At 42.5% G+C, this 22,898-nt stretch overlaps 1 protein-coding gene across 1 annotated transcript in view; it reads left to right on the top strand.

Annotated features, from left to right (window-relative positions):
- SMAD1 (SMAD family member 1) overlaps window positions 1-22,898 on the top strand; it is a 103,467-nt gene that overhangs the window by 29,857 nt on the left and 50,712 nt on the right. Inside the window, exon 2 of the mRNA XM_006143472.3 lies at window positions 4,281-4,861. Coding sequence (XP_006143534.1) covers window positions 4,462-4,861 — 400 coding nt within the window. The 5' untranslated portion in view covers window positions 4,281-4,461. The remainder of the gene's footprint in view (window positions 1-4,280; window positions 4,862-22,898) is intronic.

Genomic DNA, 22,898 nt, shown 5'->3' with positions numbered 1-22,898 from the left:
GGTAGGAGTGGCATTAGGTTTTTAATCATTTTGTTTTGTTTTGCTTCTGCTCCCTATATGAAAATTCTTCCTGTATTGACTCTATTATTTCTTCTGTCTTCTTCAAACAGAGATCTAATCACAGGGATGCTGTGTTTAAAACTCTCCGCTTGTCTGTAGGATAAGATTTAACACATGCACTTCGCAGTTTGGTCCCTGCCCTTCATATCAGCCTTGACTCATTTCCAGCCAGATTCCACTCTAGCATTTCTGTCATGTGTCTTTTAGAATCAGAAATTTAGAAAAGTAGTTTAAAAATTCAGGCTCCAGAGCCAAACAGACAAATTTAGATACTGGCTGTACTACTTATAGTGGTGTAACTTTGGACAGATATTTCACTTTTCTCTATTTCATTCACCTAACTTGTAGAGAGAGGAAGCTGATGATAGTGTTTACTTCAGAGTTCATTGCTAAGATTACACTGGTTGATAGATGTGAGGTCCTTAGATTATTGTCCATTATTTATGTAATAAGTGCTCAAAATATTAGTGCTGTTATTTTGTAAAAGTCTCCTCCTTTAAGTCTGAAAGTCCTTTGAAATGAATTGCTCTTTTCTGCTTTTATTCTTACTTATTTGTTCAACTTGCCAGAGATTAGGTGCACTCACTGGGGAAGGTGAGAAAGCATCTCCATTTGTCCCTTTTGGGATTTTGAGCCCACATGTGCATACATCTAGTGTGTTTTTCAGTCCACCAGGTCCAGGACTCAAACCATGCAGTCATATATGTGGGATCCAGCCACGTTAGCCATCAGGCCACCAGCTGGCCCCTTTTCTGCTTTTATATATTATTGCTTATCTTTCTGAGTCCAGTCAGGATGCTATAAAATACCATAGACTGTAGGCTGATAAAAAAATAGAAGCACATTGCTGACAGCTCTGGAGCCCAGGGTTTGAGATCAGTGTGCTGGCAGATTAGGTGTCTGTTACGGGACATTTCATCCCCTAGGACCTCACTGTAACCTCACATGGTGGAAGGGAGGAGATCTCTTTGAGAGTCTCTTAAGGACACTAACCCTTCATGAGGGCTCCATATTCAGTCACTTCCCAGAGGCTCTGCCTCTGCTCTGTCACCTTGGGAGTTAGACTTTCAACATGGATTTGGGGGGAAGCACAGACATTCAGATCTTTTACATGGTTTACATTTGTTTTACAGCTTTATCTCACTGTGTTACAGTCAGCTAATAGTGAGCAAATACACATTACGTGGGCTTTCTCGTCTCCTAGTGCTGTGCCCGTGATTGGCCTTAGTACACTCACGGCATTTTCTCTGGCCGAGGTGCAGGAGGTGGCCTCGGGAGACATCTCAGCGTAGTCCTTGGGTATTGCACGCAGGTGAGCAATTTGCTTTCTGGGAGTTAGTTGTTTGCACACTGCTCTTCCACTGGCATGTGGCCCTTCAAGGTATAGCCATCTTTGCCTCTGTGATCCCTGCACCCAACAGGGTGCCAGGCCCTTAACAGGCACTCAGGAAAGCTTTTTCTGAAGGAATGGCAATTTGAAGAGTTACCCCGAAGATCAGAAAGTGTGGTTCCTACCCCGTCAACACATTTATCTTATATAACGAGCTCCAATCAGAATTCAAAGTAGCCCCAAGTAATGTTGATGTAAACGTATCCCCTCTGTCTAAAAGCTGTTGGTTAAAATATTGAAAAAAAGCTGGTTTTGGAGTAGACAGAAAGGATATACAGAATAAGAAATATATTCTGTCTAGAAAGTTGTCTTTCTTGTTCCTTTGCAAAATTAACCTTTAGTAAAAAGGTAAATTATCATATCAATAGGTACACTCTGACTAACTGTGACTTTTGATAATAGCATAGTTTTGTTTTTTCTTTTCTGTCAAAATACCAACTTCAAAAGAACTAGACAATTCGGGTGAAGCTCTTTTCCTTAAAAAAGAAGACAGCTAACTCCCTGTCACCTAAGGCATTAAAGTGGAAATACCACACGGTTCTTGAGGGAGCTAAATCATTCAGCAAACATTTATTGGGGAATTGGCTATGCATCAGACAGTGCTAGGCTCCAAAACTAGGAAAATAAGAGCGAATCCTTTGGCCATTTTCCTATAGTGAAGACAGATTTGTGGAATATCACACCTGCTTGGGTGCTGTCTGTCTGTCTCGCTGTTTGTCTTGCTTGTGCACAAAGAAGTAAGTAAACATTTTGTTTGTTTTTTGTTTTTTAAAACCCAGCTGGTCAGGAGTTGGTAGTTAAGGTGGCTGGATCCTGCATAACTAACTATATAGTTTGAGACCTGGACACTGTGGCTTGAAAAACACGCTGAGCCTGTGTGTGTCCTGCCTATCCAAAATCTAGAAAGGAAACAGGTGGAGGAGAAGGGATTGTGGAATGACCATTCCCCATTGGGGCGCTTTCTTGCTCCACCCCCACCTCCTGTGCATGTGCACACCTTCTGGCAAAATTTAAAGGAAAACAAAAAAGGAAACCCAGATTTTTAAAATTTTTTTTTTTTGTTTTCTTTTTTTTTTGAAAGATTTTTGCTATAGGGTGTGTGCGCTCACCAGAAAGAGAGAGAGAGAGAGAGAGAGAGTGAGAGAGGGAGAGATCACCCCCTGGGGGGAGTGGCCATGCAATCCCTTCTTCTCCATTTTCCTCTCTGGATCTTGAGCACGCATGCACACACACCTGGCATGAGTTTAAGCCACCGGGTCAGGGCCTTGAGCTCCAGTCGACTACGTGGGAGTCCAGCGACATAGCCATTATTACACTAACTTCTGGTCTCCGAAACCCAGTTTTTAAAAGTGGAAAATAAATTTCCTACTTTACTTGCTCTATAGCCTATAGGCCCAGACTAAATAAAATACCCTAAAATGTTCATACACTTATATGGTAGAAATATAACAACCTTTTTTCTTTAGCATAAAGAAAAAACTTGAGGAACAAACCAAAAAACAGATGTTAAGACTGAAGTACTTTTATTGTTTCCTGTTGTTTTCAGTTTTGTTGATTGAGATGTGTGTTGAAAATGCACTGTTTTTAGAGGTTATAAGTGACTCTAAATATAAAACATTACAATATCTGTTGAGAATTTAGACTTTTTTGCACTGAGGTGTCTGTTGCTTCTGTCTCAGAATTGGGCAAACTGTGGCACACTCGTTTTATACTGCATCTCAGTTCGCTCCTTTGTAAAATGACAATGGTTTGTTGCCTAGCTCAAAGGATCATTAATAGAGTCAGATACTGTGTTCTAGTCTGTTCTGCTTGCCAAAATAAAGTGGCATAGAATGGGGTATTAAACAACAGAGATTTATTTTCTCACAGTTCTGGGGGCTGGAAAGTCCAGGATCAAGGTTCTAGACAATTCAGGTTCTGGAGAGGGCACTCTTCTGACTTGTCATAGCTGCCTGGGTTCAGTGTCTTCCTGGCCTTTCCTCAGTGCCTGCACAGGGGTGGAGGTGGGGTAGGGGAGTGGTCTTTTTCTACCTCTTACTAGAATCACTGACCCTATCAGATTAGGCCCCACTCATGTGACCTCTAAATAAGTAATTTAACCTCTAAATAAGTAATTATTCACCAAATCTAGTCACATTAGGGGGTGAAGGGCTTCTACATACGACTTGGGAGGAGCACCATTCAGTCCTTGGCATTCTCTAATACAGTGGTCTTTGACTTGTGGGCACCAAAGTCTGGTTTTGTGGAAGACAATTTTTCCACAGGCGGGAGGTGGGGCACAGTGTGTGTGTGGGGTGTGGTTTCAGGATGATTCAAGTGCATTACATTTATTGTGCACTTTCTTTCTGTTATCATTACATTGTATATATAATGAAATAATTATACAACTCATCATAATGCTGTATTTGCAGCCACTCCCCAGCACTAGCATCACTGCCTCAGTTCCACCCCAGATCATCAGGCATTAGATTCTCATAAGCAGTGCAGAGCCTAGATCCCTTGCATGTATAGTTCACGAGAGGGTTTGAATGCCTGTGAGAATCCAATACTCCCATTGATCTGACAGGAAGCAGAATTCAGGCCATAATGCCAGCAATGGGGAGTAGCTGCAAATACAGATGAAACTTCACTCAGTCACTCGCAGCCTACCTCTTGTTGTATGACCAGCTCCTAACAGGCCACAGATGATACCATTCTGTGGCCCGGGGTTTGGGGACTGCTCTGATACATAAAAACACTGAAAATAGTACCTGACACATGGTAGTTTCTCAAGTTATTGGGTGATAGAGACGACTTGAAGCATTTTTTCCCTCTTTTTTTTCTCTTCCAGGTACAGGCTTTGGGTTTTATCCTGATATAGGAGGAATGGTAGTTTCTGCTCTTCAGGGCCTCAAACCAAGAAGTTGAAGAGAATCCTACGTGAACACACGGAATCTCTTCTGCTGTCCGTGTGCATCTAGAGACTCCTTTATTTCACCATCTCTTGGGAGGATATATCTAGTATAGCCATTATGAATGTGACGAGCTTATTTTCCTTCACAAGTCCAGCTGTGAAGAGACTGCTTGGATGGAAACAGGGTGATGAAGAAGAAAAGTGGGCAGAGAAAGCTGTCGATGCCTTGGTGAAAAAACTGAAGAAAAAGAAAGGCGCCATGGAGGAACTGGAAAAGGCCTTGAGCTGCCCAGGGCAGCCCAGTAACTGTGTCACTATCCCCCGCTCCCTGGATGGCAGGCTGCAGGTTTCCCACCGCAAGGGCCTGCCTCACGTCATTTACTGCCGTGTGTGGCGCTGGCCCGATCTGCAGAGCCACCATGAACTGAAGCCACTGGAATGCTGTGAGTTCCCTTTTGGTTCCAAGCAGAAGGAAGTCTGCATCAATCCCTACCACTATAAGCGAGTAGAAAGCCCTGGTAAGTGAGTCCCTCATGTTCACATGTTTATGGGCCCATAGCAGATTACTGCTGTTTGGAACATCAGAATTATCTTTTTCTATTTACTTGTAATTCTAAATATTTGGGGAAATTTTATTTGTGTGTGTACCCTTGAGTGTTTCATACATTTTAGCAGCTTCATTCTTTCTAGTTAAAGAGAAGCTCCTCGCTTCTCTAGTTTATTTCTTAGAAGCAGGTTATAAAAATTGTCATTGCTGGGGGCCAGTAGGTGGCGTAGTGGTAAGGCACTGGACTCCCGTGTTGTCAACTGTGGTTTGAATCCTGGACTCAGCAACTTGAAACTCATGCTGGGCATGTCTGTGGGAGGAGAATGGATGGAGGAAAAGGAATTGCAGCGTGGCTATCCCCCTCACCCGGAGTGACTTCTCGCTTTCTGTTTCTCTGTTGTGCCTTACAGCAAAAATCTCTTTAATGTGGTACTAATACACCTGATTTTTTGGGTCAAGTCTGTTTCCTCCATGAGAGAGAAAGATCATAAAAGAGAAGGGGGAGGCACTGCCAACAGGGTCCTTATCACGTGATCCACCCTTAATCTCAGCCAGCTTGGTCGCTCAGGGAATGCTCAGGGAGGTTCTGAGATGTGAACCCAGGACCTTTCCCATGTGAGTCGTCGTGTTATTACTGCACCACACCTGGCTCCATAATAACCTCTAATATATATATATATATATATATATATTTGTTTGTTTGTTTGTTTTGAGAGGTTTTTGCTGTAGGGTGCATGTGCTCGCCAGACAGTCAGAGAGAGGCAGAGAGACAGAAAGCAAGAAATCACCCCTCAGGGGGGATGGCCACGCCACAATCCCTTCTCCTCCATTCTCGTCTCAGGATCTTGGACACGCACGCACACGCGCCCGGCGTGAGTTTTAAGCCACCGGGTGCGGGACGTGAACCGTGGTCGACTACATGGGAGTCCAGTGACATAGCCATTACGCTAACTGCTGGTCCCAATAACCTCTTAAGATTTTTTAAAAGGCCATCAGTTTTATTCATAATAGCACATGCTTGCACATGAGAAAGAGAAGAGAGGAGCACTCTCAACAGAGTCTCGCCACACTGTGATCCCCTTCCTCTGGCCCTCCAGCTCCTCAGGCTCTTGAGTACATGTGCATGCACCCAGATTGTCTTTAGGCTGACTAGAGGATCTGAACCCAAGGTCAGCCATGTGGTTTCCGCATTGCAGTTTGGTTTGCTACCAGCTACTCCACGAGGTCTACATAGCTATTGTATTGATATTCTAGAACTACTAAGCTAGATAATGTTATAATATCATGGTTTTCAAATAAAAGACTGTAGGTTGTTTTTTTTTCTGTAGTTTTGTAGACTATTTAAGGCATACAAAAAAAGTTTAATGACTAGGAGTGATATAAGAAATATCTTTGTGTCGTCATTCAGTTTAAGAAATCAGATTCCACATGACCTGAAACGTCTCTTTATGCCCCTCTGAGCCCATTCCCATCAGCACCTTCTATTCTGAATTTGGTGTTTAATATTGCCGTGCATGTCTTTATACTGTTATTTCACATGAATGAAGCCATGACGATTGTAGTATTAGTTTCTGTATTTTAAGATTTTTATACTGTGTTTTTTTTTCTACATTTAATTCTTTTTTTCTGTATTACATTGTTGTTCTATTCATTCAACGTTATCTTTTTGGGCTTTCTATATTATACACTTTAGGATTATTTTGTCAAGTTCTGTAAAAAAAAAAATCCTCTAGGGATTTATTGGAATTTCATTTATTTCGTTTGGGGAGGGTTGATATAATTTTGTTTGTGATGGTAATATTTTCTAATACTATTTAAGGTGTCCCTATTACAGCTTTTACACATCTTTTCTTGGATTTATTTCTAGGTAACTTATTTTTATTGTATCTTTTAAAAGCTACATTTTGTTATACTGACTTGTGACTAGGAGCACAATTGTCTTTTTTGTTTGTTTCGCAACAACTGGTTAAATCTCCTTATTAGTTCTCATATAGACTTTTTTTTCCTGCTTGTTATAACAGCTATTATGTTAACTGGGGGGGGTGGGGGGAGGAAGAGGGGGATCAGTGCAGAGATATGTAGTTTGCTTTTAAACAAATTGAAATGGAGCTAAGAGTTTTGGAGAATAAAAAGTAATGTATAAGTAATATGTACAAATCAGATTACTTAAGTATTTTTTGATTCCCATAGTATTTTCAAGAGTTACGTAGAGAACATTTTAATCCTATTGAACATGCAACAAAACTGAGGCCCCTTACAAATTGGCCTGCGTGTCACACAACTATAAAATAGAGGCATTCGACACAAAATATGCTCTGAAGCCAGTTTTCACTGTGTAGAAAACACCTTGCTGTGCCTTCCTCTTGCACCTCCCGGTCACTCTGCAGCCACCTTGTTACAGCAATCGCTTCCTAAGTGGATACCTCCAAACCCGTTATTTCCACTACAGAGGGCGACTTTTTTTTAAGCTCTTATTTATTTCTCCTATGAGGGAGAGACAGAGAAAAAGAAAGGCAGTCCCAATAGGATCTTGATGGTGTGATCCCCCCTGCAGTCCAAGCTGGCCAGGATCATGGGTACATGAATGCACTCTTGGGATGCTCAAGGAGGCCCTGGGACACGAACCCAGGATCTTTCCTTATGGCCTCAGAGCATACGCCTTAAAGGTGTAGATGATCTTGTTACCTTCTTGCTTCCTGTTGATCCTGGGAAGTTTCCTATAGGGCTCTGCACATTCTGGTTCTTCTTTCCCACTCTTCTGTGTTTTGTGTGCTCCAGTCTACAGAAACACTCGACGCCCTGCTCCCTGCTTGTAACTCTCTTGCCTCTTTGCCTGGCTCACTCTGACTTATCCTCCTAATCTAAGCTTAATGGAGGTCACTTGCAGTGGGAAAACTTTTCTTGATACCCTCCTTTCCACCCTCCAGAAGGCTGTTTCCCATAGCATCCTGAATTTCTTCACAGTGTTCCTTACATTTTTATCACAACGTTCTTTACACATTTACCATTCTGTTGGTTTTTGCTGCAAGACAATGAATGAGGTTCCATGAGGTCAAGAACCACAGGTATTATTAAAAGTTCGGTTTTCAGCAACTAGCACAGCTTTGTAAATTGTTGTCATTAAATGAAAGTGCTGGATTTTATTTGTGTGGTCATTTGTCCATTTTTAAGTGATGAGTTTTGGGGCCAGCAGGTGGCATGGTGGTTAAGGTGACCGACTCCAACATGGCTGATCGTGATTCTAGTCCCAAACTCGGCAACTTGAAAAATCACAACAGATAGATGAGAGATAGAGAAGAGCCAACAAATAGCAAAGTGGTTACATTGCTGGACTCTCACATGGCCAGCCATGGTTCTAGTCCCGGACCCGGTAGCTTGAAACTCACACTGGGCTCTTATGTGTGGATGCCCAAGATCTTGGGAGCAGAATGGAGGAGAAGGGATTGCGGTGTGGTCATATTCCCAGGGGGTGATTTCTCACTTTCTGTCTCACTCTCTATCTCTCAACCTCTCCAGCAAGTGCACTAGCCCTAAGGAGAAAAAAATATATATATCTTTTTTTAAAAAGAATTATGTATGTATGTATGTATGTATTTATTATCATCATTTTTCAGTTTGACTAGAGAAAGAGAGAGAAAGCAAGAGAGAAAGTAAGAAAGCAAGCCACCAAGTCTGGGACTCTAACCATGGTCAGCCATGTGGGAATCCAGTGCCCCCAACCATCACTGTCACCTGCTGGCCTTGGAAAAAAACTCTTAAAAAAATAAAAAAGAGAGATGAGCTTTTTGTTTTGTCTGTGCACTTTGAACATTATCTTCCCTTCTTTGGTCATTTCATTGCTATTATTAGCGCCTCTGACACAGTATGAAAAGTTAAAACCAATATTGAGATCATATTGTTAGGCTTCATCATTTATGTACCCTAATAAAAGCTTTGCTAGGAGGTAGAAAACTCGCCGAAACAGGCATTTTGAGACTCCACAAATGTCCTTTCATCCTCCTCTTTACCGAAGAATTATGTGAGCCATGCATAGAATGAAATAGCTCTGGGAAACTTAGAGGCTGAGGTAAGATTTATTTAATTTGAACATATCAGAATTTTGCTTACACTTTTCAGGTTGTGAAGTGGCTGATGTGAGACCTGGAACAAAGGGACTTTTTCTAGAGACCACAGTGAAGCAGCCCCTATACCTCATAGGGAGAAGCTCCCCACCCCCACCAGACAAAGTTCAGATGGGCTTATACTCCATGAATCAAATAGACACTTTCCCTCTGTAGAACTGCATGCAGCACACTGGCATTGTTTCTGTGGAGCAGGAAGAAGAGCATCTGGAATTCCACGCTGCAGATACACAGTGCAACAGCAAATTGCTTTGAACCACACAGCTATTTTACCTCAGATGGAGGATTTCAAAGAGCAATGCAGCAGCATAAGTACGAGATAATTAAGTCTCCCCAAGTTGGTGTTTTCTCCTACAGTTCCCAGAACTCTTAAGAAAAACTCCACAGAAATTAATAAGAGTATCTAGAAGGTTTAGGGCACTGGTTTTCTAATCTTTTTAAAGAATTATTTATTACTTAATTTGTTACTGTTATTTTTTAATTCAGCCAGAGAGAGAGATAGAAAGGGAAAATGAGAAAATAAGCTGCCAGGTCCAGGACTTGAACCTCGGTCAGCCATGTGAGAGTCCAGCATCTTAACCACCCGGCCACCTGCTGGCCCCTGTGAACTGGTTTTCTAAGTGTGGTTCCCAGACTAGAAGCAGTATCACCTCTGAACTTGTCAGAATTGCAAATTGTTATTATTTTAATCAACAGAAAGATATTTATTTATGATACAACGTGATGTTGCAATACATGTGTCCATGGAATGATCAGCCCAGCTAATTGACCTGTCACCTCTCATACCTGTCACTTTTTGTGGTAAAAACATTAAAACAGGTCAAACTTTTTTTCCTGCAGCCTTGCAGTATGTGGTACATTCTCATTAACTCTAATCACCTGTGCAATAGATCACCAAAACTTCTTTGTCCTTCTCGGAAACCTTGTACCCTTTCACCAACATCATCTTGCTCCTTGCCGCTGCAGCCAGCAGTAACCACCATTCTGTTCTCTACTTCCGTGGGTTCAGCCCTGTGAGATCCCGTGTCTTTGTCTTCCTGTGTACGGCTGGCTTACTTCACTTCGCATAATGTCCATGTTGACACAAACGGCAGAATTTTCTTCTTTTTAAAGGCTGAATAGTATTCCATTTGGAAATATGCTCAATGTCATTAATAAGCAGGAAAATTCAAATTAAAGCCACAATGAGATACCTCCTCATGTCTGTTACAATGGCTGTTATAGAAAAGGATAAGCGATACAGGTCGACAGCCGTGATGCACCCGTAACCTGGCACTTTGTGATGCTGGACCCACATGAGAAGGTTCCGGAGTCACATCTAGAAGTCTCCCCATAAGCACATGCACACCCTGTGATGCTGGCTGACTGAGGCTAGGGGTGGATTGTGGCATGAGAACTCTATTAGAGGTGCCTGTTTCTCTCCCTTTTTCTCTCGTGGAAGAAACAAAATATTAAAAAAAAAAAAAAAAGATGAATGATAAGTGTTGGTGAGAGCGCAGAGTCAAAGAATCCCTTGTACATGTGCACTGTTGATGATATTGTAAATTAGTGCAGCCAGTTTGGAAAACAATATGGCAGTTCTTCAAACAGTGAAAAGTAGAACTACCGCACGGTCTAGTAATCCCACTACTGAGTATATATTAGGTTGTCGGGAAAGTCACGATGTATTTTTTTCTATGCAAAAATTGCATCGTGACTTTTCCAGCAACCCATACTCAAGGGAAGGAAATCATTATGGGGAAGAGATAGCTGCATTCCCGCATTTATTGCAGCACTGTTCACATTAGCCAAACTGTAGAATCAGCCTAAGTGCCTATCAACAAAAATGGATAGAAACGCAAACTCTTCCATAGGCCTAGTAACTCAAATGCTGGGTATAAAGCCAGCAACCTGTGGCTCACAGGTTCTCCAGGGGATTCCGATGCACTAAAGTTTGAGAACCACTACTGTATGGTGTCCAGGCGAGTCTTAAAAGTCCAGTGATTCAGGTGAAGTTGTCTCTTGCCGTAAAGAAGAATGCTCATGAGTTAGTCCCTTAATTCGTTTGACATTTTGCATTTTGTACATTCTGATACAGTTATAAAAGTGACTAAATTGACTTGCTCTTTCTAGGATTGTTTTTCAGGTATTTATTAAGATCAGCACTCTGATAAGATGTGGTATCTTTTTTCTTTTTTATGAGTTTTTTGCCATAGGGTGATTGCACTTGCCAGAGAGATAAGAGACAGACAGTGGGAAGGAAAGTGAGAAATCACCCCCAGGGGTGTGGGGATGGCCACACTGGAATCCCTTCTCCTGCATTCTCCTCCTAGGATCTTGGGCACACATGCACACAATCTGGCATGGTTTTCAAGCCATCAAGTCCGGGACTCAAACCATGGTTGACCATGTGGGAGTCCAGCAATGTCACTCCTACACCACATGCTGGCCCCAGGACAAGAAATACCTTTAAGTGGGGAAGTGGGGGAGAAAGATATGCTTTGTAACTTGACTTGGTGCAAATTTTGTTATTGTTCCTTTGAGTACCTTTTACTATCTCTGTTTCTTTGACCAAACATTATTTCGTGGATTTAAGAAACTGTAAATTTTCCTTAATCTGTGATTTTTGTTGTTGTTGTTGTTGTTAAAGCATAAAATTAGTAATGAGGAAAAATCTGAAACTTACAGGAAAAACTTTGCAGCAACTTACTCAGTAGTTAACAATGGCAGGGTTAGGGTTAGAAGGCAATGTTGTACTAGGCCAGTAGGTGATGTCATGGTTAAGGTGCTGGGTCCCACATGGCTGACTCCTCAGTTCAAGTTTCAGACCTGACAGCCAGAAAAACATGCTGGGTATGTGTGTTTGTGTGTCCAAAATCCTGAGAGAACAGAGGAGAAAAGATAACGAGTGGCCATCCCCCCGGGGGATGATTTTCTCACTTTCCCCCTCTCTCTGTCTCTCTCCGGTGAGTACACTCATCCTACACCAAAAAAAAGTCTAAAGAAACAAATAAAAAAATACTACTGTGATCATGACTGAAAAATATATCTTCGAGAAAGTAGGAAATAGCAGCAATTTAATTTTCTGCTGCTGTGTACACATGAACAGGAAAGAGGAAAGTCATGGCGCTTCTGAAGACTGTAACTGTTGCTGATGTAACAGGTGGACTGCTTCCTTGTGCTTTGACTAAGTCTTCAGAATTGAGGCTACTTATTAGTGGTTGAATTAAGTATAGGGTTTCCTTTTCTTCACCAGAGTAAATGCTGACAGTGGCTAAGTAAGTCATCTCTCTGTGGTATGGAGAAGACCATTTGGTTGCTATCTGCTGCTATTAAAATACCTTCATGGAGACTTTATTCCATTTGCCCTTTTTCTTTTTTCCTTTTTTTTTTTTTTTTAAAGACAGAGTCTCACTGTCTCAGACCTCCTGTCTCAGCATCCCCAGTAGCTGAGATGACAGGTGTATGCCACCATGGCCAACCTTTAGGTTGGACTAGAAATCAGACTGAGCCTCCTATGAAACCCTAGCCTGCTGGGCACAGCATTTTAGCAGCAAGGATAATTGCAGCTGGGCCTCCAGTGTTACTTAGAAGTCTGCATCAGGGGCCTGTGTAGTGGTACCATGGTAAAACACCACTCCACAAGGCCCACTCATATATTGGGTCTCAGGTTTGTGACTTGCAACCCCATGAGTTTCGATGGGCTCATATGTGCCTGTGATCTGGGGCTGGCTGAAGCTGGGGGTGGATTACAATGTCAGGACCCTGTTGGGGGTGTTGTCTCTCAGTTTGTCTCTAGTGGCTTGAAAATCACACTGGGCACAGGTGCATGCATGCCCAAAATACTGAGAGAATGAAGGCCACACTACAATCCTTTCTCCTTCATTCTCTCAGTATTTTGGACATGCATGCACCTGTGCCCAGTGTGATTTTCAAGCCACTAGGTCTGGGATTTGAACCACAGTTGGTCATGTGGGAGTCCAGCCCCTTGACCACCTGCTGGCCCATGTATGGTATTTTTTAGACAGAGTCTTACTGTGTTGTGATCCTTATACCTCAGCCTCACAAGTAGCTGGAATTGCAGGTGTGCACCATTGTGACTAGTCTATTCAGGTAGGATTGGGAATCTAACCCAGCCTCCCATATGGCCTCGGCCTGCCAGGTAGCAATGTCAGCCACCAAGACTGGATCTGGCCTTGTGTTTTTCACACGGTTCTTGAAAAAAATTATCTTTAAACTTAATCAGCTCAAAAGGCCACATTAAACCTGTGCTTCAAAGTTTGCATTCTAGTTTTGATCTTTCAAATAACACCCCTGAGTGCTTTAATTTTTAGTGTAATGCCTACCAGCTGTTTAAAATTAAAATAGACCTATGATCCTCTTTACATGGTTAACAGAACATTGTAAGTTTTGACTTTTTGCCTCAGTCGCCATGTAACTCATGGCTTGGTAAATTTTACCTTGAAGAGAAAGTCTTCAGATTATAAAAATGGGAACAGATTCATTGTTGCCAGGTGTTACGGAGAAGGTGAGGGCAGGAGGGAAGTGAGTAGGGCTGTGAAAGGGCAAAGTGAGGGGTTGATGGGGTGATAGACATGTTCCATGTCTTGCCTGTATCCATGTCAGTGTTCTGATTGTGTTATTCCTACAACTGCTTGGGAATCTACAAGTATCTCCATTTTAAAAAATGGTGTTCCAGGAAGAAGCAGCTTGGTCAGCTTCCAACTCAGTCAGTCACTGTGTTTTTCCTATGACAGCCATGGTACCTGGGGATGCCACAGCGATCCCTCATGTATACTCAGTTTCTCATGTGGAACATTAAAAAGAAGAATATATAGTTTATTTAATACAATTAATAAGTTTTTAAAAATGTTACTTTACTGTACTGTGAATTTGTTTTTATATGAATCAGTGATAACAAAACTTTAGTCAAATTGAAGTTTGTTTTTGTTTTTAATATAGTGGGGAGAGAAAGATAAAAAGGTATTTTTGACAGTGTCTCTCATAGCTGCAAATTCTCCTCCTTCTCCAGCATCCCAGTGAGACAGGATTACAGGTGGAGTCCACCACTCCTCGCATCTTTAGGTTGGTCTGGGACCAATCTGAGCCTCATACAGCAGTGCCTTCCTGTCTGTGCCAATGTGACTGTTTTGTTTTGAAGATTTGGGATTCTTCTTTACTGTAAATTCAGAAAAGGCATTATACCCTATCAACATGTACATCTAAATTTCTGTTCATCCAGACTTTTATGACACATTAATGACTTCTCAGGAACTGTGCCTGTCCCAGAAAGGCTGGCATGTAATTATAGCACTGTGTGCCAAATCAAAGAATAGAGGTGTGGACAGAGGATGCAGCTCATTCTTACAAACCTGAGAATAGTCATGACAAAGCTCCTCATTCATTCTAGCACACCTGGACACCCTTTTCCAGCCCATGTGGAAAAGCATGCTGATGTCTAGGCATATTCCATTGCTCAAGGGGTTTTAGTCATTTTACAGGTAGTGCTATAATAACAGAGAAGTATAACTAATAACGTAGACCAGGGGAAACACATGAAAATAAGAGATCAAGATAGAAAAACTAGTACATAGGAGGTTTGTAGGTGTTACTGTAATACAAATATATGACTGTATAATTGTCATGTGTTTGTAATCCTAGCCTGGATATTTTTCTGATTCTGTTGGTGCGGAAGAAAGACAAATATAACATTGAGATGAAGGAAGACAAGTTTTGAAAGTTGTGAGGTACAGATCACGTTTGTGCCTGATGAATACGTGATGGAGGAGAACTGTTGAGGGAGTTTGTAGAGATACCCTGTGGGAGAGGTCCCTGGGGCGAGGAGGATGCCCTTGCTTCCTTGGGGTTGCTCTTCCACATCTACTCAGGGCTCCAAGATTCTTCAGTCTGTGTGGGAGCTCTCTTTTGAAAAAAGCATTTATACTTCTGGCCCAGCTTAACACACATCTGAGTGGTCGTGGAGTTTCCACAGGATTTTATCATTGACGTTTGTCTTTTGCTTGGTAATTTTACCATCATCACCTATAACATTTCCAGAAACAGATGAAGTCACATAATCATGAATAGGATTTTATACCCAGATCTTTTAGTACATTCTGTAGTCTTAAATTCACAACAAAATGGAAGTTTGTCATTTTGATTTCTTTTTCTGAGCAAGGGTTCTTTACTGCATTTTTGGGGACAGTTGTTTGAGGTTATTTGTTAATTTGATGAACAGATAGCTTCAGCTGTTATTTTTTCATAAATTTTAGAAGTACATAAATTACATCAATTGATGGAGACATCCAATGTGATTTGTTTCTTAGTGGAATTTTTTTGTGGCCAAATCTCTGGTTTGAACTTTTCAGACAGTAGCCTATAGATTATATAAAGTTTCTTTCAAACTTTTGCTCTCCTGACCATTCTCCTTTATGTTTGCTTTTCTTATTCTGTTTCTGCAATATTAGGTGGACAAGAGAAGATATTCTCAGATCGTCTTCATTAATTTAAAGTGCAGCTTTCTTCCACCTACCACTGCTAGTTCTTAGGGTAGAATGAACATCAACCCACTAGCAGCTGTTAAAAACAAACCCCAGGGCTGGCCCCATAGAGTACTGGTTGAGCGTTGTGCATAGAAAGCTGAATCCCACATGGCTGATGTGGTTCAAATCCCAGCCCCAGTGGCTTGAAAAACACACTGAATGTGTGTGCTCTGCCTGCCCCAAATCCTGATGAGATGGAGAAATGGAGGAAAATGTATCAATGACATCACTACACCCCACTGGGGAGTGCACATGCCTCATTCCCTCTGGCAAAAACATGCACCCTCTGGCAGTGAAAAAAAAAACAAAAAAACAAAAAAAACCCCAACAACCCAGAGTCATGGCTAAAGAAAAAAACAGCAATTTTCTAAACCTTAGAAAAACATCTGCTACAGTAAATAAAAAATGTAGTATACACAGTGATTGTAAGTAATTGTGTGAAAATAATATTTTAAATGAAAAGGAGAAACTTACTTAATACTTCCAACACTAGCCTTAGATGAAATAATTGAGACTTTGTGAGTCGTGCTTATTCTCACATGTGGATCATCCTCCAATAGTGATTTCCAGTTGGTCTGAGGAGGTTTTACGTGTTGGGGTTGGAGTAATCATACTTGATTTGCCCAGATTAGGGGTGTCCTGTGGCCTTGATGGACATTTGCAAAAGGAGAAGAAACTGAAGGGACAGTAGGCTCTGTAATGATCTCAGGCTGATTATCCCAAGGGTTGCTTTCTGCTTTTTTGTTACGAGATATCAAAAGACCCAGAGAAAATGTTAGAGATCTGTTTCCCCCAAATGCATATCCCATCCCTTTGCCATTTTCCCCTTCAAAATGCATAGGCTTTCTTGAAAGACTAAGCGTCATGATTAATAACTGTGAATTAGCTGAATCATCAAACCTCTGTCCTGATATTTGGAAAAATGAGATTTGTGGAGGAGCTAGAGAGGCAAAAAGGGGATCTTTATTTTAAAAAGCTGAACTGGGAGGGTTGGAGGCAGCAGCAGGATAAGTACCATCAGCCCTGTCTTAAAAATCTAAGACAACTTGAAGAACAGGAGCTGAGACTCCCAATTTTTTTAATTTGCCAGTTTGGCCGGAGGTTAATGTAGTCGTGAGACTTGCTGTTAGGACTGAATTGGAAGGCTGCAGGCTTTTGTTTCCCTGTGTTTAGTCTGGTCTGGGCTTCCATTGCTGGGCAGCTCTTCCCCACATATGGGAGAAGGGAGATAAACATTTCACTCACTGCTTATCCATTCCACCTTCCTAATGATCGTTGCCCTGAACAGATTTCTCTGCTTCTGTGACCTTTAGCACTGAAGCCTGACTGTAATACTCCATGCAGGTCTGCCCTGCATCACACTCTCGCGAGCTTCACGGGTTGCATAATTAGAGGTAACTAACTTCCTCAGTAAGAGATCTAGGATCTGGAAGCACCTCCTGTGGTTTAAATCAAAAGATTTAGGTCAGGTTTGACTTGGTTTTTGTTGTTCTTTTTTTTTTACTTTTTATTTTTTAGATTTGCTATATGACATGTACACTTGTGGGAGACAGAGACAGAGAAAAAGAGGAAAATGAGAAATAACCCCTGGGGGTAATGGCCATGCCATCCACTTTCCTCTTGGGATTTTTGGGCATGCATGTGCACATACCTACATGTTGTTTAAATTTTGACCAGAGAGAGATAGAGAGAGAAAGGGAAAGTGAAAAAGCAAGCTACCAGGTCTGGGACTCAAACTGTGGTCAGCCATGTGGGAGTGTCCAGCACTTTAACCACCACGCCACTTGCTATTCCCTGTCACCTACATGTTTTTCAAGTCTCAAGGTCTGAGACTCAAACTGCTCTGTTGACTATGTGCAGTCCAGCCACCTTGACCATTGAGCCACTGGCTGGCCCCCGTTTGGCAATTTTTTTACCCAGTTCTTTAAATCGTAACTTTTAAACTCTGGAGTCTTAGTAGAAAGTGGACTCTTCTTATCACTGTCTCAGTTCTATCAATACAGCAGTTCTCCGAGAGCTGCTAGTGCTCTTCCTTACTTTTTCAGAGAGCAGAAGAACCGACTCTCCTTCACGTATTGCCTTCACTTGGCTGCCTGCTTGCCTGTTTGGGATCTTTAGTCAGAATAAGGCAAAAGAATGTGAGTTTAAAAGGGGCATTTGAGCAGCTTTGTAAACTTAACAGTAAACATATATGTAATCACAGGGTAAATTGTTTTGTTGGGGGTTTCTTTTATAATTTGCTATTGATTCCCTGTCAATTACTGCCATGCATCACTTAATGACAGGGATGCATTATGAGAAGGGTGTCAAGCAGACATCGTAGCATGGACTTCCATGGACCTGGGTGGTACAGCCTACTACATGGGGCTGTGTGTGGCACCTAGTGCTCCTAGACTGCTAACCTGTACAGCAGATTACTGTGACTGTTCTGATTGTCGTAGGCAAGTGCAAAATAGTGGTAAGTATCGTGTATCGAAACACAGAAAAGGTACAGAACAAATATGGTATAAAAGATTAAAACCGGTACACTAGAACAGGGCACAGATGGTGGTTGCAAGACTGGAAGTTGCTTTGGGCGAGTCACTGAGTGTTCAGTGAATGTGAAGGCCTAAGACATTGCTGTACACAGCCGTAGCTGTCATAAACACTGTGAGCTTAGGCTACACTCCATGTTTAAAATTTTGTATCTTTAATAATAATTGCTTACTGTAACCTTTTTACTTAATAATCTTAAATTCTTTTACATTTTTTGACATTTGCAATAACACTTACCTTAAAACAAAAGCACATGCAGCTATATAAAAATACTTTTTTTTTTTTTTGGAGAGATTTTTGCTATAGAGCACGTGCGCTCGCTCGCCAGAAAGAGACGGACAGATAGCGAGAAATCACCCCCTGGGGGGATGGCCACGCAGCAGTCACTTCTCCTCCATTCTCCTCTCGGAATCTTGGACACGCACACACACGTGCCTGGCGTGAGTTTAAGCCACCGGGTCCAGGACTCAAACCGTGGCCGACTACATGGGAGTTCAGTGACATTGCCATTATGCTAACTGCTGGTCCCCAAAACTACTTAAAAAAAAAATTAACTAGAGTATGCATGTGCTTGCTGGAGAGAGACAGAGAGAGAGGGGAAGTGAGAAAGTACCCCTCCCCCCAATTAGGAATGTCCACACTGAAATCCCTTCTCCTTCATGGCACTTTTCGGAATTTTGGACACACATGAGCACGTGCCTGACCTGTTTCTCAAGCCACCAGGTCTCGGTCTTGAACTGCACGGTCAGCCATGTGACTTGCATCTACCTTAATCACCATGCCACTGGCTGGTCCTGCTTTTTCTTTATATCCTTATTCTATAAGCTTTTATTGTATTCAATTATCTTTTTAACTTTTTAAACTTTTTTTTTTTTTTTTTTTTTTTGTCAAAAACGAAGGCATAGGGCCTGCAAGCAGCATGGAGGTTAAGGCAGCTAGATCTGAGGGCCAACCGCAAGGTTCAAGTCCTAAACCCAGTGGTTTGAAAAATCACACCAGGCATGTGTGCGTGTATGGCCGAAATCCTAAGAGAGGAGGATGGAGGAGGAGGGATTGCAGTGTGACCATCCCCTCTGGGGAGTGCTTTCTCACTTTCTGTCTGTCTCTCCAGTGAGTACATGTGCCCTATAGCAAAACTACAAAGAAAAAAGTTTAAAAAGCTAAAGAAGACACAAGCAGTCTATTTGCTTAGCTTATACAGAGTCAGGATCATCAATATCATTTCTTCTATTGCCACATGTTGTTCTACTGGAATGGCCACAATCAAACAAAACAACTTGTGATTCAATCAAGCTCAAGAGAACATGATGCAATCAAGAGATGCAGTAACACGGGATGTTTGAGGCTGCTGCCCGCGTAACGCAGCCTACTCTTTACAGTAAACATTCCTTTTACCCCAAAAGTGTCATTTATTTAGCCCGTGAGTGAGCGTGAGAGAGAAGTAGCACGCCTAAACACACCACAGTCCGCCCTTAGCTTCAGCTAGTCCACGCCATAGGCACACAGGTGCTGGTTGAACTCAGAGCGGTCTGGGTGTGAACCCGTAACTTTCCTATGAGGGTTTGCCTCGCAGAGCATCACGCTTTACCACTGCACCACCACTCTCTGGCCCCAGTCTTTTCCTACAGGTAGAAGGAGTACACTAGAATAGCAGAAGTACAGTATAATAACCACACGAACCAGTAACACAGCCTGTTATTATCTGGTCTTATGCACTGTTCATAATCGTACGGACTTTCATAGGGCTGGCAGCACATAGGTCTGTTCACACCCCCCACCCCACCCAGCACAAACACAGCAGAATGTGATGCACTTGAAGTTTGGACAGCTGTGATGTCACTAGATGACAGAATTTTTTTTTTTTTAAAGGTTTTTACCATAGGGCGCCTGTGCTCGCCAGAGACAGACAGAGAAGGTGGGAAATCACCCTCCATGGGGGGAATGACCATACTGCATTCCTCCTCCGTTCTCCTCTGCAGATCTTGGGCATGCATGCACATGCATCTGGTGTGGTTTTTCAAGGTCCAGGACTCAACCTCAGTCAGCCCTCTGGGAGTCCAGAGCCTTAACCACCATACTACCTACCCGCTGGCTCCAGGCTATAAGAATTCTTCATCTCCATTATAATCTGTGAAACTATTGTATGTGCAGTCTGTCACTGACCCAAACATCATTATGGGGTGCATCTTTTTTGTGTGTGACAGTGTCTTTCATTGAGCATCTGAAGAATTTTCCCAGAATGGTAGTGTACAGGGCAGGTTTTTAAGTCAGACGGTCAAGTTAGGAAACAGTTGTGGATAAATGCTTTTGAAATATGTAACCTGCATCTTTTTAACAAGAAAGGGAACAACTAATTTTTAAATAACTTATTTAAGTTTTTTTTGGAGAGGTTTTTCGCTACAGTGCGCGTGCGCTCGCCAGACAGACAGAGAGAGACAGAGAGACAGAAAGCGAGAAATCACCCCCCAGGGGGGATGGTCACGCCGCAATCCCTTCTCCTCCATTCTCCTCTCGGGATCTTGGGCACACACGCACACGCGCCCGGCGTGAGTTTTAAGCCACCAGGTCCAGGACGCGAACCACGGTCGACTACATGGGAGTCCAGCGACATAGCCATTAGGCTAACTGCTGGTCCCCTATTTAAGTTATTTATGATAGGAACATGTCTCAAGGAACCAGGGGCCAGCCTGAAGGAGCTGCCATGGGCCAACTCTGAGCCAGTTTTATCAACAGAATAATGAAGGACAGAAGTGAACGACAGACTACTAGAGAGAAAACAGCACCTAGGAACACAGACTGATTGGTATTGGGTCATCCGGAAAGTCACGATGCATTTTTGCGTAGAAAAACATAAATACATTATGAGTTTTCCTGACGACCTAATAAATGGGGGAGAAGAGAGTGGCTCTTGTTCAAGAATGGCTGTTGCAAGCTGGGATATATGGGCTGTAATTCTTAAGGAAAATGAGGACAAATAGGGCCATTTAAAGGGGTACTTGTTTCCCTGTAGCCATAAGGGTAAAGGAGGGTTAGGAGTTCTGGACCAAATGGCTTTCTGTACTTACTGCTTCACATGTATTCTCATTAACCCTGACCACGGATGTCAGAAGTAGGTCCTGACAGAGCCTCTGCAATGCAGAGTGTGGGTAAGTTACCCCACAACTTGTAGCCAGAGGACTGGGATTCAAATGAAAGTCTAACTCCAAATCTGTGTGTTAATCACTGTTTTGTAGGGCTTCCCAAAAGAAGTGGTTCTCCGCCTACGATCGATTTTCTCTTTTTTTTTTTTCTTTTTAAGGTTTTTGCCATAGGGCATGTATACTTGCCAGACAGAGACAGAGACAGAGAGAGAGAGGGAAAGTGAAAAATCATCCCTGGGGGGATTGCTGTGCCACGGTCCTTTCTCCTTTTGGGATTTTAGGCATGCATGCACATGCACTGGTATGATTTTCAAGCCGCCCTGTCCTGGACTTGAACCGATATCAGCTATGTGGGAATCCAGCACTTTGACCACCACTCCACCTGCTGGCCCCCGATTTTCTTTCTTTAACAAAGGGGAGGGACACCCAACATTTTTAATAGCAGAGCCCATGTTCTGAAACACATGTGGTATGAATTTTGCATGAATTATGGATTGACAATGGCAGACAGAGTTCACACACCTGTGCTCCAGTGTTGATGGCGGCTTTATCTGTGTTTATTACCCTTGGTCAGGGATCTTCACTAGCTATCAGGTACCTCAGTTTTATGGAATATATTTGACAGAATCAAATTTGAACACAGGATGAGCCAAATATAATTAATTTAGCTGCAGTTACAAATTAAATAAAGCTGCCTGGTGTGACAGCTGGGGATAGCCATTGACATGTCAGTAATGCGCTGGACGATTAAGCAGCTGGGCCACCTGCTCTGTGTGTAATCAGAGTGCACCTCGCCCAGTGCTTCCTGTAGCTCAGGGACGTGAGGAAACTGACCTGAGCAACATGTCAAAGACAGCCTGGCATATGCTGAAGGGCTTGGACTGAGGAGCCCTCCTGCCTAGGTTTGAACCTCTTTGCACTGGCTATTGGTTACCTAGTCTAAGCCAAGTGACTTAATCTCTCTGTGCCTCAGTCTGTATACTTTTATGAAGTGGAGGTAATGATAGTGCCCAGGATCAGAGGTGGCAGGAGGATTGAGTGCGGGAGTGCCGGTACAGGTTGATACAGCACGTGGTATATGTAAGCACCATGTGAATATTAAGGAAGTCTGGCAGGAGTACTGTTACTCCCATTTTATAAATAAAAGTCAAGTTCGGAGAGTAAATCGTCCCCGTTTACTAGCCCGTTGGCTAATAAATAATGGGGCAGAATTTCTGATCTTGGAACTCTCAACCTAAAACTTGTCTCTGAGTGTAGTTAGACTTGATGCGTTTTAGGAAGGACTTTTTTTTTTCCTCGTGCTGGTTTTAGGTTATGCTCTGAAGTGTTTTCTGTCAGTGATAACTTTGAAGTCTCTTAAATACATAGCACTTTCTTTTTGTGAAAGTTAAGTAAATAAATATTGGCAAAGGAAGGAAAACTGGAGGGAGGGTAGACGAGAAGAGACAGGGAGATGGCGTTGGAGGGCCCGTAGTGGGTGAGGTGCTCTCCGGGCTCTCAGCAGTGTGTGCAGGTGGGTATCCCTGCACGGAAGCTGAGGTGAAGGCGAGGCTGCCTGGGTGTATACAGCTATGACTCTGGCTGGGTGGTGGGGTTGTTTTCATCTTTGTTTGTTTCGTTAGTTGGCTGTAGGGTACATGCACTCATTACAGGTGGGGTGGGACATGGTGGTGAGAAAGCACCCCGGGGGG

Source organism: Tupaia chinensis, unplaced genomic scaffold (assembly GCF_000334495.1).
Source record: "Tupaia chinensis unplaced genomic scaffold, TupChi_1.0 Scaffold000098_3, whole genome shotgun sequence".
NCBI classification, from domain to species: Eukaryota; Metazoa; Chordata; class Mammalia; order Scandentia; family Tupaiidae; genus Tupaia; species Tupaia belangeri.
Note: the sequence above shows the minus strand (reverse complement) of the source record. Positions and strands in the feature narration are given on the sequence as shown.